The sequence below is a fragment of the Saccoglossus kowalevskii genome, chromosome 7, assembly GCF_978046115.1.
Source record: "Saccoglossus kowalevskii chromosome 7, keSacKowa6.1, whole genome shotgun sequence".
NCBI lineage: Eukaryota > Metazoa > Hemichordata > Enteropneusta > Harrimaniidae > Saccoglossus > Saccoglossus kowalevskii.
The window spans coordinates 13,851,737-13,870,782 of NC_140647.1; the positions used below are offsets into that span (position 1 = coordinate 13,851,737).

Consider the following 19,046-nt stretch of genomic DNA (forward strand, 5'->3'; position numbering starts at 1 on the left):
TGGTTGGTCAAAAGTTTGATGATTCAGGTGCATCTATTAGCGAAGCTTGTTGTACATAGATGCAAATGAGTATAGGAACCATTAATGCTGTAGGGTGTACTGGGAGGGGTGGAGGATTTCATGATTGTAATGACTGGTTTTAATGCGGTATCTCGTTGTTTTCAGGATGCAGTCTGATATTTGTTGCTTTCTTGGTTGTTCAGTTGTGGCTAAAATTTTTGTGGTGGGTGGAAGATGTGTTTATTGTTTGTTGATTCATTGTTTAGACACCCTGCAGCTTGAAATGGTATCGTGCAAATCCAAATTCGATATGGCGGTGTTGAATATCTGTGCGATATGGCAGTGTCGTCTAAAAACATTGCATCAAAATGATTTTTGTTTATTTATTTACTGTTGTAGATCCTGAGAACTAGCCATTGAATATGATGTCGGGAATAAATGGTTTTCTAAACAAGCTTTATTAATTATTGCTGGCAATATTCCAGTATGAATTGGGAGCAAACTGTGACACAAAATCTAGTCGTTGTATTGTTATGCTTCTAAAATATTTTTTTTTAAATAAAATAAATTAAATAGAAATATTATGTGTATATATATATATATACAAGCACGTCGCTTGGCTGTTAATAGCTAAATCAAATAGCGTTACCCTGTAAAACAAATATCCACTGCGTGCGTAGAACAAAGCGACACTCATACACGACACCTAATCATCTTGCTTCATGTTAAGGCACGCCAACCCCCCATCGGCCACCGTGATTCCCCAGAATAAAGGATGACTTACTTTGATTTTTATATCCAAGTACGTAAGTTTCCTGTTTGCTAATAGTTTTTCGCTATATACAGTGAGAAGTAATCTTCCAATTTTCATCGTATGTATGTTTTTAACGACCCCAAAATTGAATCATCTTTTTACACCAAACTATAAAAGATCGCGTCTACTAGGCAGGTCGCACTTCGCGTCGTTTATTTTTAGGGACATTGTCATAATTTATGCACATATCATATTGTGCCGTCATAAGTATTCGAATGTACCTACAATGTATACTAAGCTACTTATACCCAAGTAATATTTGTTTTTGCTGAAATGTGCTACATTTTGAAATATTTTCTATTATAATTCTCTTTGTTAATTGGACACCGTGGACGTAATTTTCTATTGGATAAAAAGAAAATTGTTTGATGATGCGATATGTGACAAGAACTGATTTCAAATAGCTAAATTAATGATTCCGTTGCATATTGATATGTCAAACGTTAATTTTATGTTTTTCTGTAACACGATGCAAAATTACTAATCTCTGTTTGGAAACGTCAGGAATAAAATATATTTACCAAAACTGATCATAAAATCCCTCCCTCTTCTAAGCGCACTAATACCATTGTTTATGCTGGTCATACATATGTTTAAAATAGCAATAAACAGCTTTTATTCTCTGGTTTTATGAAAGGCATTTTACAGTGTGTTGTGGGAAAATAAATAAACCATAAAAGCAGTAATAAAAATAAAAATAAAATATGAAAAACTCTGCAATTGAAAAATGTCATATATTTAAATTAATAATAGTAATGTTTTGTCATTTGTTTAATTGTTTAAGTTAAGCATGTACATATCACTGAATAAACGGCAGAGCAAATACTAGTATGTCCTGTGAGCTTTGTTTGAAGCGACGCTCATAAACGATACCTATTCGCCAACTTCACGTTACGGCACGTCTCCTCTCGGGCGCCGTGAATTCCTGAGAAACATCGTGTGTTATTTTGATTATTAAATCCAAGTAAGTACGTTACCTGCTTTATAATTGTGTTTGTTTGTTATATACAGTAATAAGCTATCTACCATTTGTATTCGCATGTATGTTCTGTAACAAATATCTTAATTCGACTGGAACTGCCTGAAGGTATTGATACATGTTTGTGGGCACTCGCTTCCCTAACAAAGTGTTAATGTCTTTTTATCTCTAGTCAATGCTGACTGCACACTGTTAAAATTTGGTGCTCATCTGGATGTAAACATACTAAATCAATCTCACGGTTAATCCTGAAAAGTTTTATAATGTATGTTTCCCAAACGCTCGGCTTAATTTAAAATGCCGTGTATAAATAATAAATATTATTGATTTGAAAAAAATGGTTCCAAAATCCATAATTGTATTTCTAAAGTTAGAATGAATTCATGGATATTTTCCCATGGAGCAGTAGATTCAAACAAATATTTGCATTCCCAAGTTCTGGAGCTCAGTTGGCTTCACGAATCCAATACTCCCTAACACTGCAAACAGTACTAGATTATTCAACTTGAAAAACGTCTTAGACTCGTCTGGATCAGACAGGGCTTCACAAAGCAACATTCACTTGGCGGAGGGAGGAAATTGCCGTCACAGTATAGGTTCCAGAGAAAATCTGACATTTGAGAGTATATAATAACGCCATCTAGGGAACTAATCTTCTCACTTCGATAGAAATCATGTCTCGTCGAATGGCTCCAGCATATCAACAAAATACAATCTTGTTTAAATAATTTCTCGGGTTTTTGCAAGACAACACGTACTGTGAGAGTATAAATGAAGTAATTTGACATGCTACCTAGGCTTGGTTTCTAGGTTGGTGTAGTCATGGGTACACGTCTGCTACTCAAGAAATGTATAATAACTTGCAGATTCCGTTAGAAGAGACTGGGAAATGCCATAACGTTTACAGAAAGTTTTAAAGCCAATCATGTTAAGCGCGGCAGCATGGTTCTTTTCTTTTCGATAACATCAGCCCAATTGATCAGTTCCAATCCACCGAGCCCTGGCGTCACAAAATGATTGTTTTCATTTGCTTGCTGATTTATGTCTTTATTTGTATAAGTGAAATTACCAAATGGACAATTTACACTAGCAAGTTAAAAAACTGTTTACTCTCCTTTAAGATGGTTAAAATGAAGCACAACAAATTGAACAGTATATTTTAATTAAGCAAAATAAAACAAACCTCTATTTTGAAAAGTGGGTAAATTTTAAAATTGGGTAATGTTTTTGTTGTTTGTTTTTCTGTTTTTTCTACATGGTGTAATTATCATTCTTGTTAACCGTTCTTGAGGGTCTGGAGAAATATGGCACCACCATCTCCAGCTACTTTATTTTGTTTAAGAACCATAGCTAAGAGGAAATGTATTTGGTTTGTAAAAAACTCATATTTTGAGAACAGAATTTCTTTGTGATATGTCATTTTTTACTTTTTGTTGATGATTTGAAATGTAACAACTTCTGACAATATTTATAGAATAAACTGCGATATATATATATATATATTCCAAGCACGTCGCTTGGCTGTTAATAGCTAAATCAAATAGCGTTACCCTGTAAAAAAATATCCACTGCGTGCGTAGAACAAAGCGACACTCATACACGACACCTAATCATCTTGCTTCATGTTAAGGCACGCCAACCCCCCATCGGCCACCGTGATTCCCCAGAATAAAGGATGACTTACTTTGATTTTTATATCCAAGTACGTAAGTTTCCTGTTTGCTAATAGTTTTTCGCTATATACAGTGAGAAGTAATCTCCCAATTTTCATCGTATGTATGTTTTTAACGACCCCAAAATTGAATCATCTTTTTACACCAAACTATAAAAGATCGCGTCTACTAGGCAGGTCGCACTTCGCGTCGTTTATTTTTAGGGACATTGTCATAATTTATGCACATATCATATTGTGCCGTCATAAGTATTCGAATGTACCTACAATGTATACTAAGCTACTTATACCCAAGTAATATTTGTTTTTGCTGAAATGTGCTACATTTTGAAATATTTTCTATTATAATTCTCTTTGTTAATTGGACACCGTGGACGTAATTTTCTATTGGATAAAAAGAAAATTGTTTGATGATGCGATATGTGACAAGAACTGATTTCAAATAGCTAAATTAATGATTCCGTTGCATATTGATATGTCAAACGTTAATTTTATGTTTTTCTGTAACACGATGCAAAATTACTAATCTCTGTTTGGAAACGTCAGGAATAAAAAATATTTACCAAAACTGATCATAAAATCCCTCCCTCTTCTAAGCGCACTAATACCATTGTTTATGCTGGTCATACAAATGTTTAAAATAGCAATAAACAGCTTTTATTCTCTGGTTTTATGAAAAGCATTTTACAGTGTGCTATGGGAAAATAAATAAACAATAAAAGCGGTAATAAAAATAAAAATAAAATATGAAAAACACTGCAATTGAAAAATGTCATATATTTGAATTGATAATAGTAATGTTGTGTCATTTGTTTAATTGTTTAAGTTAAGCATGTAAATATCCCTGAATAAACGGCATAGAAAATGTGTCCTGTGAGCTTGGTTTAGAGCAACGGTCATAAACGATGCCTAATCGTCTATCTTCACGTTACCGCACGTCTTCTCTCAGGCACCGTGCATTCCTCAGAAAAAGTATGTGTTATTTTGATAATTAAAATTCTAGTAAGATCATCCCAATTGACCAGCAGAAATCGACGAAACTCTGGCGTCACTAAATAAATGTGTTAAATTACTGGCTGATTTATTTTTTTATTTGTATAAAGTGAAATTAATATTTATAGGAAATAGTTTTAAAAAAGTACACCGCAAAACACAGACTATTGTCTCTCTAGACAGGTCATGAATAAAAATTATTTACCAAACTGATCAGAAAATCGCTCTAGCTTGTCATACAGATGTTGAACATAGAACATATTGTCTGGTTTTGTGAAAAGCATTTACGGTGTGTAGTAGAAGCAATACAGTGATACAAATTAAAATCGAAAAAATACTGCAAATGTTATAGGTCATATATTAGAATTTATATGAATATTGCTGTGTCTGTTTTTAATTGTTTAAAATTACGTATATAATATCACTGAATAAACGGCATAGTAAATATGCACTGCGGAAGGAAATATTTCTTTGACCATTTGCTGTCACCATGGAAACAACACTTAATGAAGTTCAGTGGAAGATACTAGTAACACATACACAAACTCTACATCACATGAGACCTCCTCTTACAGCCTCTGGTCTTTGTACATTTTGTCATATTTTTGAAGAGACACTCAATATGTGTGATCAATATGGAACAAATTTAAGAACCCCAGGTGCTCTCACATGTAAGAAAATATTTGTAGGTGATACTGTTTTCTAAGCTATTGAATCATGTAATTATCATTACCAAATGGACAATTTACACTAGCAAGTTAAAAAACTGTTTACTCTCCTTTAAGATGGTTAAAATGAAGCACAACAAATTGAACAGTATATTTTAATTAAGCAAAATAAAACAAACCTCTATTTTGAAAAGTGGGTAAATTTTAAAATTGGGTAATGTTTTTGTTGTTTGTTTTTCTGTTTTTTCTACATGGTATAATTATCATTCTTGTTAACCGTTCTTGAGGGTCTGGAGAAATATGGCACCACCATCTCCAGCTACTTTATTTTGTTTAAGAACCATAGCTAAGAGGAAATGTATTTGGTTTGTAAAAAACTCATATTTTGAGAACAGAATTTCTTTGTGATATGTCATTTTTTACTTTTTGTTGATGATTTGAAATATAACAACTTCTGACAATATTTATAGAATAAACTGCGAGGTATATATATATATATACAAGCACGTCGCTTGGCTGTTAATAGCTAAATCAAATAGCGTTACCCTGTAAAAAAAATATCCACTGCGTGCGTAGAACAAAGCGACACTCATACACGACACCTAATCATCTTGCTTCATGTTAAGGCACGCCAACCCCCCATCGGCCACCGTGATTCCCCAGAATAAAGGATGACTTACTTTGATTTTTATATCCAAGTACGTAAGTTTCCTGTTTGCTAATAGTTTTTCGCTATATACAGTGAGAAGTAATCTTCCAATTTTCATCGCATGTATGTTTTTAACGACCCCAAAATTGAATCATCTTTTTACACCAAACTATAAAAGATCGCGTCTACTAGGCAGGTCGCACTTCGCGTCGTTTATTTTTAGGGACATTGTCATAATTTATGCACATATCATATTGTGCCGTCATAAGTATTCGAATGTACCTACAATGTATACTAAGCTACTTATACCCAAGTAATATTTGTTTTTGCTGAAATGTGCTACATTTTGAAATATTTTCTATTATAATTCTCTTTGTTAATTGGACACCGTGGACGTAATTTTCTATTGGATAAAAAGAAAATTGTTTGATGATGCGATATGTGACAAGAACTGATTTCAAATAGTTAAATTAATGATTCCGTTGCATATTGATATGTCAAACGTTAATTTTATGTTTTTCTGTAACACGATGCAAAATTACTAATCTCTGTTTGGAAACGTCAGGAATAAAATATATTTACCAAAACTGATCATAAAATCCCTCCCTCTTCTAAGCGCACTAATACCATTGTTTATGCTGGTCATACAAATGTTTAAAATAGCAATAAACAGCTTTTATTCTCTGGTTTTATGAAAAGCATTTTACAGTGTGTTGTGGGAAAATAAATAAACAATAAAAGCGGTAATAAAAATAAAAATAAAATATGAAAAACACTGCAATTGAAAAATGTCATATATTTGAATTGATAATAGTAATGTTGTGTCATTTGTTTAATTGTTTAAGTTAAGCATGTACATATCCCTGAATAAACGGCATAGAAAATGTGTCCTGTGAGCTTGGTTTAGAGCAACGGTCATAAACGATACCTATTCGCCAACTTCACGTTACTGCACTCTCCTCTCGGGCGCCGTGAATTCCTGAGAAAAATCGTGTGTTATTTTGATTATTAAATCCAAGTAAGCACGTTACCTGCTTTATAATTTATTTTTTATTATATACAGTAATAAACCATCTACCATTTGTATAAGCATGTATGTTCTGTAACAAACTCAGTAGTGAAATATTTTAAATCGACTTGAACTCCCTTAAGGTATTGATACATGTTTGTGGGCACTCGCTTCCCTAAGTGTTCATGCCGTTTAATATGTAGACAATGCTGACTGCATACTGTTAAAATTTGGTGCTCATTTGACATGCTACCTAGTCTTGGTTTCGCGTGTGGTGTAGTCATGGGTACACGTCTGCTACTCAAGAAATGTATGATAACTTGCAGAATCTGTCAGAAGACACTGGGAAATGCCATAACGTTTACAGAAAGTTTTAAAGACAATCATACAATCATGTTAAGCGCGGCAGCATGGTTCTTTCCTTTTAGATAATGTCATCCCAATTGATCAGTTCCAATTAACGGAGCCCTGGCGTCACAAAATGATTCTGTTTCTTTGCTTGCTGATTTATGTCTTTATTTGTATAAGTGAAATTCCCTTAGCAATTGGATGTGCTTTTCATCAATAATCCCTCCCTCTTCTAAGCGCACTAATACCATTGTTTATGCTGGTCATACAAATGTTTAAAATAGCAATAAACAGCTTTTATTCTCTGGTTTTATGAAAAGCATTTTACAGTGTGTTGTGGGAAAATAAATAAACAATAAAAGCGGTAATAAAAATAAAAATAAAATATGAAAAACACTGCAATTGAAAAATGTCATATATTTGAATTGATAATAGTAATGTTGTGTCATTTGTTTAATTGTTTAAGTTAAGCATGTACATATCCCTGAATAAACGGCATAGAAAATGTGTCCTGTGAGCTTGGTTTAGAGCAACGGTCATAAACGATACCTATTCGCCAACTTCACGTTACTGCACTCTCCTCTCGGGCGCCGTGAATTCCTGAGAAAAATCGTGTGTTATTTTGATTATTAAATCCAAGTAAGCACGTTACCTGCTTTATAATTTATTTTTTATTATATACAGTAATAAACCATCTACCATTTGTATAAGCATGTATGTTCTGTAACAAACTCAGTAGTGAAATATTTTAAATCGACTTGAACTCCCTTAAGGTATTGATACATGTTTGTGGGCACTCGCTTCCCTAAGTGTTCATGCCGTTTAATATGTAGACAATGCTGACTGCATACTGTTAAAATTTGGTGCTCATTTGACATGCTACCTAGTCTTGGTTTCGCGTGTGGTGTAGTCATGGGTACACGTCTGCTACTCAAGAAATGTATGATAACTTGCAGAATCTGTCAGAAGACACTGGGAAATGCCATAACGTTTACAGAAAGTTTTAAAGACAATCATACAATCATGTTAAGCGCGGCAGCATGGTTCTTTCCTTTTAGATAATGTCATCCCAATTGATCAGTTCCAATTAACGGAGCCCTGGCGTCACAAAATGATTCTGTTTCTTTGCTTGCTGATTTATGTCTTTATTTGTATAAGTGAAATTCCCTTAGCAATTGGATGTGCTTTTCATCAATAATCCGAAAATTAGAGATATATACGACTAATATTTTGTTTCTCCTGAAATATTTTCTATTATAATTCTCTTTGTTAATTGGACAATGTGGACATAATTTTCCATTGGCTACAATTAATACTGTTTGATTTTGTGATATGTGTCAGGAACTGATTTCAAATAGTTAAATTAATGATTCCGTTGCATATTGATATGTCAAACGTTAATTTTATGAGTTTCTGTAACACGATGCAAAATTATTATTTTCTGTCTGGAAACGTCAGTAATAAAAAATATTCACCACAAATGATTATAAAATCCATCTCTGTTCTAAGCGCACTGATAATATTGTTTATGCTGGTCATACATCTGTTTAAAATAGCAATAAACAGATTTTATTCTCTCGTTTTATGAAAGGCATTTTACAGTGTGTTGTGGGAAAATAAATAAACAATAAAAGCAGTAATAAAAATAAAAATAAAATATGAAAAACACTGCAATTGAAAAATGTCATATATTTGAATTGATAATAGTAATGTTGTGTCATTTGTTTAATTGTTTAAGTTAAGCATGTAAATATCACTGAATAAACGGCAGAGCAAATATGTCCTGTGAGTTTGGTTTAAAGCGACGCTCATAAACGGTACCCAAACATCAAGCTTCACATTACGGCACGTCCCCTCCGGTTTCTCCAATATGAAATTTAGGATCTGTGAAACAAATATAGTAGACTGGGTTAAAGAAACCATACAGATTGGTTTCATCTTTTGAATTGAATCATGAAGTAAAGTCCCTCCTGACGAAGTTGTTACAACTCATTGATGAAAAACAATAAATCTCGAATTTCATATTAAACTATTTTACCAATGATTTGGTCATATTAGTTTCATTTTGTTTCATTGATTTTAAATAAAATTGTCATTGTGTGGGCATTAGCACATGCGCATTGAATACTGATTTGTAATACCACACCCACTGCATATGTACTGACTTCTATAAATGAAGTGTTTATTCTAACCAACTCTCAATTTTCCAGTTGCTGTTGTTGGTCCACCTCTACATGTAAGTATAGTATTATTGAACGTTTTTCTGATAAATGTTTGTGCATGTTTCACTCGTACAATATAATTCTGCATTACAAAACATGATTGTTCATGCCGTAATTTTCTACGTTTGCGGATCTAAAACATCCTAATTTGTTTTTTCTATGGTTATTGTATTTATGACAGATTGTATTCAGATTCCGTAGCTGTCTGAAAAAGTGGTCGTAATGGCAAAGCTTCAAACAGTGTATGCCTTACTTGTAGTGTTGGCGATGTTTGTATGTGTTATATACTCGGTAAGGAACTAATGACTCTTTTTTTGTGTGTTATATTTTATATTGGTGATACAGCTGCCGAACGTAGAATTGCGGCGATAAGGCAACATCGAAACAACATTAGTTGCTGAAACGAGAACTGTACATTTACATGTTCATATCGCATTAAATACGCCATACTTTAATAAAAGAGTAAATTACATGATTGCAACAAGCTCGTCTGATCCCAATCCTTAATAGTAATAGAATTACAGTCAGTAAAAATTAATAAAATACGTTGTCATCCACCTGTTACTGTAGTAATCTAACATTTATTGTATATATTACGTATATCAATATTGTTTCAGGATGAACCACCTGAGGAGCAAGAAAGTCCGGGTACCTTTGAGTCCGACATGAAGTTAACAGATGCACAAACGGCTATAATTGAAGAAGAAATAGCAGCAGAACAAAACGGAGTAGCAACTAGAAAAGCTCATGCTGATCTTTCAAAGCGTTGGCCAGGTGGCGTTGTGCCATATACAATATCTAGTGGAAGTAAGGGTCCTGTACAAGTATTTTTGCCAGAGCACAGTGATGTGTGTATGTGTGCATTCAGTTGATAATCATTGTAATAATTATTTATTTTTTAGGCTCAGGTGACACGGCAGTAATACAAAGCGCTATTGCCCACTGGGAGAGCCTCACTTGTTTGAAATTTCCGCCATACAATGCAGCCGCAGGACACACGGCAAGAATTAACTTCATCAAAGATAGCGGGTAAGGTCCAACATCTTACCTATTAATTAAAAAGGTGTAAGACTACGTCTAATAGAACCATGCACTTTAATTGAATACTTACCCAGTTTTTAATCATTCGTACCCATAACATCATTGCTACATGAATTGTTTTTTGTTAAATCACCACATGATTCATCAGTACTGGCCTATCATGTTGCTATTTTAAATGATAAATACAATGTTTAAATTTGTATTTCTCACCTTGAGATAATTAATGTATGGTGTTTATAGTTGTATTAATTGTGTAGCATGGGTGGTTGATGTAGAATTAATTGTAACAAATCACTGTATGTGTTATGGTATTAGGTGCTGGTCTTGGGTCGGACGTCAAGGTGATGGCTCCCAAGATATTTCGATAGGCTGGGGCTGTGAATATGTGAGTAACATTTTTGTTGTACATATTATTTTTTACCCCGCGGTGTACAATGTACAGCAAATTACAACTCGACGTTGTTATTAAGATAATGTCTAAACCAAGATTCAAGGAATATTATGAGAATCGCACTATGAATAGAAGATGTTTCGTTTCTTATTTTATTTATCTCTTAAATTAGATGGGCACAATAGCGCATGAAATTGGTCATGCAATAGGATTCTGGCATGAGCAAAGTCGTCCTGATAGAGACAATTATGTTACGGTACATTTGGATAATGTTCAACCGGGAAGAGAACATAACTTCAATAAATACGGTACAGGTACTGCTAACACGTACAATGTTCCATACGATGTTGGATCATTGATGCATTATGGAGAAAAGGTAATATTTGTCATTTATTTCTTTAGTTGCATTATAGGTGCATGCGCACTATTCGCGCAATTTATGTTATCTTATTAATATTTATAAACTAAGCCAGTTTGTATTTATATTTATTCTGCTTTATATTGATATTGGCGAGATATATAACTATTAATGGTCCGTTTAACCAATGTTCGCTTTTAGTATTTCAGCGTAAATGGTGATAAAACAATCGTTGCTAAGAACTCAGCCGATCAATCAAAAATGGGAAACCGAGCCGGTCTTACTAATGCCGATGTTACGTTAGCTAAATTAATGTACGATTGTCCAGAATGTGAGTACAACTACATTTCAATCTCTCACTCTATTATATGTAGAATGCATTACTGATATAAGATATGATATAAACAGGGACAGATTATTATGATTTTAATCATCGCAAGTCAAATATAATAACTTTTCTATTGACAAATCTAGTTTTCTGGATATATTTTTTTGAAAAATAAACTCCAATATACAACCATTAGTTTATGGGTGAGTGTTTTTGTTTTCCTAATTCAAGTCGGATTGTGTACTGACACCTGTCATTACCCTGATGATGGTTTATGTGATGATGGTGGTGATGGATCTCAGTACAGTGTATGTAACTATGGCACAGATTGTGCAGACTGTGGAATAAGACCTAATCCTCGTAAGTCATAGTTACATGATTATTACTCATTCATAATATTCATAAAAATATACAATTTTATAACCTATACAAACATATCATTCCATGTGCCGGTTGCTAGGATTATTAATGTGTTTACACAGATCTCAAAAATACGACAATAATTATATTCTATTAATTATATTTGTTCTTTCTTGTATAGAATGCAATGACGATTGTTATTGGAATGGTGATGGCGAGTGTGACGACGGAGGTGCTGGGTCCTTGTACAGTGTATGTGCATATGGTTCTGACTGTCTTGACTGTGGAAAAAGAACGGATATAGGTGAGTTTTAGTGTGTATAATATTACCATGGTGTATATGGTTTTATTGTTCTTACTCAATTGCAATATGTGTTCAGTAACACAGAGATTTGTGGCAAATCTTCATTAGTTTCGAATTGTTTTATTTACTGTTGTAATAAATAAAGTGAATACGATTATGGTAATACAAGTACTCGTGTTATTGTTATGTCACTACTGCTATGATATTCATGCTTGGTATAAGCCTAGCTTAACAAACACTTATATAGATGAATTTGACCAAATTAATATTAATGTATATTTCTTTGCATAGTTTGTGAAACTACTTGTGCGTACAACGACGATGGCGAATGTGATGACGGTGGTGCAAACTCCCAATATAGTGTGTGTACCTTTGGAACAGACTGTATGGACTGTGGAGTTAGAGGTAAGAGACAATCAAAATATCAATTGTTGACAGGTGAATCTAGCCCTTATAACCATTTAAATTTGCATAATAATTATGTTTTTCTTTGTTGACAGTTGGGTCAGCAAAACGGTCAGCAAAAAGATGGAAAAAGGGAATGGAGGAGAAAAAGCGTGATAAGAAAGGACAAAAAACACGTTAAATGTCCATAATATAAAAACATGTTAAAGTAGTTTAGTTGGAATAAGGGTATAACCATGCATCATAAAAATACCAACGAATATATAATATTGCTATAATTGATTTCAAGATACAACAGATCACTCCCTGTGACTGACTGTAAGTAAATGAGAATGTTATAGTTAATAAATTATGGTCAAGTGTATTTATGCGTGTTATTTCGTGAGTGGTGCAAAGTGTGGTTATACGTCATGACATATTGAACATGTGTGAAATATTGGTATCTTTGGTACTACCAAATAAACGCAACTTACTGGGAAACTAAATATGGTCTTTGTAATTCCACGTGTACTCCCAATTCCTTCTATCATGTCGCCATTTGGCGACGCATGTCAAGCTATAAACCGGCAACAGTACTCATATCGCCCAGTCCTCCGCTTTCATCGCCTTTTAATCGACCACATATTCCCTTAATTTCCGACCGAATAACGACGGGTTTGCGCGGTCGAAAATAAATTGGACATTATTCTACAGGCGGTTTGCTCAGCATAACAGGTCATTTATAGAAATACTACCGGCCTAGATCCATCATTCAAAAGTACACCAAGGACAGGAAAAATACAGTTTTGAATATTAACACCGTTCGCATTTTTTGAATTAGCCAAAACAAAATAAAAATTGTATGCTGCTTATATGGGAGTTATTACCGAAGATAATGTACGACATATTACAAATCGGAAAACAATGTAAAATTGGTTACCATTCATGTAATTCTGAAGTGTACTGTTGTATCGACAATTTCGTTAACCGGAAGCTATAACCCAGACCTGGTCTATGATTATTATTGCAAAAGGTCATGTTTTCTTCCCGGGTCAATGAATCCAGAATCAATTCGATATTAGTATGTTATTTTAGAGTGTTTTTTATTTGGTTTCACGTGATAGTTAGTCTGATTTATCATATAGCCTTACAAACAGGAAGTCCGTGGCATGGGTCAGGGTATATTGATGAATGAATTTTGATGGATGGTCTGGGGGTAGTCACAGTGTGGCTAGTCGGTCAGAATAGAAAATGATTTTCGATGATGTTATTTATTTTTGACGACGGACGTTTACTATTGAGAAGAAAATATCACGTTTAGGGGTAAATTGTTAATGGGTGAAGTGATGTTAAAAACGTCAGTTGTTCATCGTCTACACAAAAAGGATTATTTTTCAACACAAATCTCCAACCGAGAGAGCGGCGTTAGGTGCTGATGCTGCCTGCAGAGGAAGACGTAAAGCACTGATTTTAATAAAGCAGCTCACTGTTATACTATCTACAATATATATATTAAAGTAACATCTACCATTCATAGTTTAGTCATCGGAGCGAATACGAAATTTTTTTGAGAATTGTAACGGATTTTATATTCATTTATTTGTCAACAAACTTTCCATCCTACCATCTCCCGGCACCACAGTGCATTGTGTGCGTTCCGGGCGTCGAATCCCGGCATTCAATCATCTGCACAGGGAACCTCTCACAGTAATCAAAACATCTTAATCAATTGTGTGCATCTCACTGTCAGAATACTGTGATTCAAACGCTTAAGATTCTAACCCAAATTCTGAAAAGCTCATTGTGAATGTCAGCATCCTTTACTCTATGACCTCAAATCCTGCAAAAAGAAGTGTGCATGGAATCATGGGAAAAAACGGTGTGCATTGCCGTCATTGACACGCAGATCGTCGCAAACCAACCGATCTGACACATACCGTGCGTGGAACTATGGGAAAGGTGGTCGGGACTATTTCCACATTGTGTCAACACAGGTGGCGCTATTCGGTTGGTTTGCGGCGATCTGCGTATCAATGCCAATATTAAAAAAATATACCTTTGACCTCCCAATTTACAAGCTTAATGATAATGAAATAAGACATTCTGATGAGTGTTGTGCGTTATTTTAATTGATCGGGAGAGAAAATACATATAGTTCTATAGTACATAGGTCTGCGGAAGAAACGCTGAGTAAAACTATGGCGGATGGATATTTAGCTGTCAGAGGCGAGTTATGCGTCATAAGACACAGATCTGTGCCGAATATCGCCACCTGTGTTGACACAATAGCATTGCCATGTGGAAACTATCATAAAGGTGATTGACAGGTCATACTTATATGTACAACTCTGGAAGGACAATTGGAATCTACCAGGTGTGCTTGTGATTTACATAGCAAAAGATGTTTACGATCTATTGACTTGGCTATGTGAACCAGCTGCTAGCAAGACCGCATTCTGAATGGCTCATGTAGAAACCCAGATGGTGTACCTGAATCTGCGCCATTTATGCCTATAAATAGCCTAGACCGAGGACAGTTTGGGTCTATCATTTCAACTAAGTATTCTATGTGTTGCTGCTGCGATATTGTAAGACAAATGATACAGGCTTTAATCATCATTGTCAGCATTCCTTATTTTATGTTTTTGTCATATTACCTCAAACCGTGCACATGGAAGTGTGCATGGAATCATTGTTAAGAAACGGTGTGTATTGTGATAACTGTCATAAATTTGATTGACAGGTCATACTTGTTTTCAACTCTGGAAGGACAGTGGGTTCTACCAGGTGTGCATGTAATTTACATAACAAAGGGTGTTTACAACTTTGGAAGGAGAATTTGAACCTACCAGGTGTGATGTTATTTGAATAACAAAGGATGTCTATGATCTACTGAGTTGCCTACGTGACACAGCTGCTAGCAAGATTACATTTCGATTCACTCATGTTGAAACCCAGGTTGTGTCACTGCCTATAATTGGACAGACTAAAGACAGTTTGGGTCGATCATTTCAACTTGGTGTCCGTCACTTCAACTTGCTTTCCTGTGTGTTCTGCTACGATATTGTTTGACTAGTGATACAGGCTACAATCATCATGCTGTGAGACTTTTATGAACTGCTCTGCGATCTCCTGCGTTCAGAAGTGCCCTCCAGAATACCAGCGTTCCCCTGCAAGCAAGACTCCTGTATTTCTTCGTTGTTGTGTTGCAGAAGCCATTGACTGTACTGTACTCCATTTCCACATCCTGGAACTGTGAGTTATCTCTAATACGCAGTTTCCGAGGCAATCCTCTATTTTAGTGAATTTATAATTAAAATTAAAAAAGGTATTAAATCCAGGATAATTATTTTAACTTGAAATGTTGGTGTATATGTATTTCATTTCCAGTACCATTGTCTCGTCTACCCCATTCTAGCAGTAAAAGAATCCCTGTGCAGTGTGAGTTCTATTGGTGCCCCTATCAATAGCAATTAACATGTCTTACATTGTGACAGTGCATATACAAAGCGAGTTTTAACTAATAGTATACAATGCTAGGCTGCATGAATGGCTATGTACAATGGCGTATACGAATGTGATCAGACAGTAAATCATCATAACTTTGAAAAGTAACCGGATGTTAAATATAGAGTTAAATTTTACGCATTCCAAATGCCTCTCTATGCTAAAGTTACAATTAAAAAAATAAACCACTGAAATATAATTTCAAATACGGTTTAGAATATACACAACTATAAATTAAGGCCGCATTGTGGTTCGCTTCAAATATCTGCATCATTGTCATCAACTCGATATTTGTAAGACTATGACCGATAATTTGGCCGTTAAAGCCACTTTCCAGCTGTACCACCTTCAAACGAATGATGATGTGCCAGTTTCATAATACACATTTTTTTACTATTCCATGGCGTTTTTCCTTGAGAAGAAGCCAAAACCTATTAAACCCCTGAAATAAGATGTAATTTTCATCGTCTAAAAGGAACTCAATGACATTAATTGCTTGATTGATTGATTATATTTCAACAAATCGAGAGCTCTCAACATAGTAAGCCAACAAATACACTTTCACCGTGTTCACTGGGTTCTAAAGTTACAATGAGTTCAAGCACAAGGCAGAACGCCGATATATTCAGTTGTGTCTGGCGATGTACAAACAAGTGTTATAAATAATCATTATACAAACTCGTTCATAAACAGATACAAAAACACTTTTAAATTATAAAATCACTTATTATACGTGTGTGTTCATTAATCAGAAACAGGATGGAAATATGTATCTGCTTTTGATAATTTGTATGGAATCAGGAAGTGTGTTCCAGTTTTTTTGCTGCTGTATTGGTGATACTGTGTTGATTAGTAGTAAGATTCATTCTAGGAATATAATAATTGGAACTAGTAGCTTGACGTGTTGCATAGTTATAAGGAAAATGTTTAAAGTAGTGGTCAACATTATGGGCAAACGAATTCTTGTCTGGGGTAGTAGAATTTTGTCAAGAAAGAAAGGTTTTGTAGATGTTACCCCACATTTCAATACAGTAAGTAATATGTGGTAAAATGAGAGAATTGTAAAGCAAAATGAGAATAGATCGTGGGACAAAATGACGGATTTTAGACAAAATACCAAGGTGAAATAGTTTTACAAATTTGTTCTATGTGTTCTTTCGAATTAAATGTATTGTCAATTGTCACACCAGATACTTTGTAGATGAGACGCCCTCTATAGTTTCATTTTGGACCTTAACGCTACCACAAGTATGAATTGCTCTCTGGGGTGTTTTAATTAACATATTATTACTTTTGTCTGATGGTTAATTTATTTATTTGGGTCTAAATGATTGATATCGGTGAGAACATCATAATCAGAAACAGGATGGAAAAAGAATGAATTAGACTGGCATCTATTGAGATAGTCCAATATTAGTAAAAAATTCAACAAATTCCTCGGCGATATCAGTGTTGTTAGTTAGAATGGTGTCATCAGCAGTGACGAGCCTTTGTGTTAATAGTGGTTTTATTGAGAATTTCATTGATCACCTGCCATTTCTTATTATTATTGGCAGAGTTTAATTTATTAGTGTAGTAACGTTTCGTGGCCACTTTGAGCAGTTTACATAGATTCTTATACTTTCTATAGTAAGTGTGTATCTGGATATTATGTGGATTTTTTTTTCATTTTAGCAAACGCTTCGATAGCCATGGCTTTTTTGCATGTTTTTTGGTAATGTTTTTATTTTCAGGTGCTCAGAAGAAATAGTGTAGAAAATGTTATAGAATGTGTTATACGCTTTGTTAGAATCCAAACAGTCATATACGGGTTGCTAAGAGACTTTGCCTAAATCGCTCAAAAATGCTTCCGAGTTGTAACTGTAAAAATCGAAAATGCCAGATGTAGATTTTAATTTGAATACGTGATGTCGGTTTTTTTATGGTGCCAAAGATCGGATAGTGATCAGTGATGTCACTTTTGATAACCCCGCTCTCAATAAAAGAGTCGGAGATATCAGTTAACAGCTGATTAATGGTAGTATTTAATGTGTTCGTTACTCGTGTGGAGCTGTTAGTCAATTTAGTGAAGTTATATGAATTCAGAAGTACAAGATAATTATTAGCAGGTGTGGAGTTAGTGGATGTGTCAATGTTAAAATCGCCGAGAAGAATGATTGGCCTTTGGTCGACAACTGGTCAAGACATTCTTCCAAGGTAATTAAGAATTCGTGGTAGGGAGTGTTTAGTTTGTGGTAATTAACACCTACGACCAACCTTTTGTTATTAACGGTAGTTTCCACAAGGATTAATTCACAGTGCATAATTTTTATTGTATCTATGATTTCAAAGGACAGAGAGCTGTTTATATACAATGCAACACCTCCACCCAGTGAGTGTCGATCGCTTGTCACTGGAGTGTATGATGGCAAATGTTGGTTTGGAATAATGTTATAATAATAAAAGAGAATTGCCTGTTATTTTCTCCCCAAAGCATTTCAACTTGAATGGTATTTGTTCTGCTCACCTCAATGTACTTTATTCACAATGATAAAATCAGGACAAAATAAAAAAATTCTTACCATAAGTTTGACTCAAATGTAACAGCTTTGCTGAAGCTGAATGTTCTGTAAGCAAAATAATCAAAATGAAATTTTATCTTGAAAGTTATTACATACAGTTCATCAAAATAAGGCAAGTTTCATGGAACATTTATGCTATACTCATTGAATTTTTGAATTTATGCTATACTCACCGTTTCCAACTACATATGGATTATTACTATCATTAACTTCAGAACTTGTGGGTTGAAAAAGGAAAATGTAATAGATTTAATATCAAATGAGACAATAAAGGTTTTTATGATTGATCCTGAATATAAGTCAAATTTTCAAACATGCCCCCAAATAATATCATTATTTAAATCAAATGATTATTGCTGCACACATTACTTATAACTATGTAGTTAATACCTTAATAAATCATCATCGTCATCTTCATCGACATCTTTTGATTCCTGAAATTGAATAACATGAATGTT

At 34.3% G+C, this 19,046-nt stretch overlaps 1 protein-coding gene across 1 annotated transcript; it reads left to right on the forward strand.

The window, feature by feature from the left end:
- The first annotated feature begins 9,283 nt into the window (after positions 1–9,283).
- Positions 9,284–12,905, forward strand: LOC144355046 (protein SpAN-like). The gene is made up of 11 exons (XM_085501127.1): positions 9,284–9,368; positions 9,536–9,645; positions 9,972–10,161; positions 10,257–10,383; positions 10,711–10,780; positions 10,959–11,162; positions 11,346–11,475; positions 11,704–11,832; positions 12,014–12,136; positions 12,428–12,541; positions 12,637–12,905. The coding sequence occupies exons 2-11, from the start codon at positions 9,577–9,579 to the stop codon at positions 12,720–12,722; spliced, it is 1,242 nt and encodes a 413-aa protein (XP_085357253.1). The 5' UTR covers positions 9,284–9,368; positions 9,536–9,576; the 3' UTR covers positions 12,723–12,905.
- Positions 12,906–19,046: the final 6,141 nt, after the last annotated feature.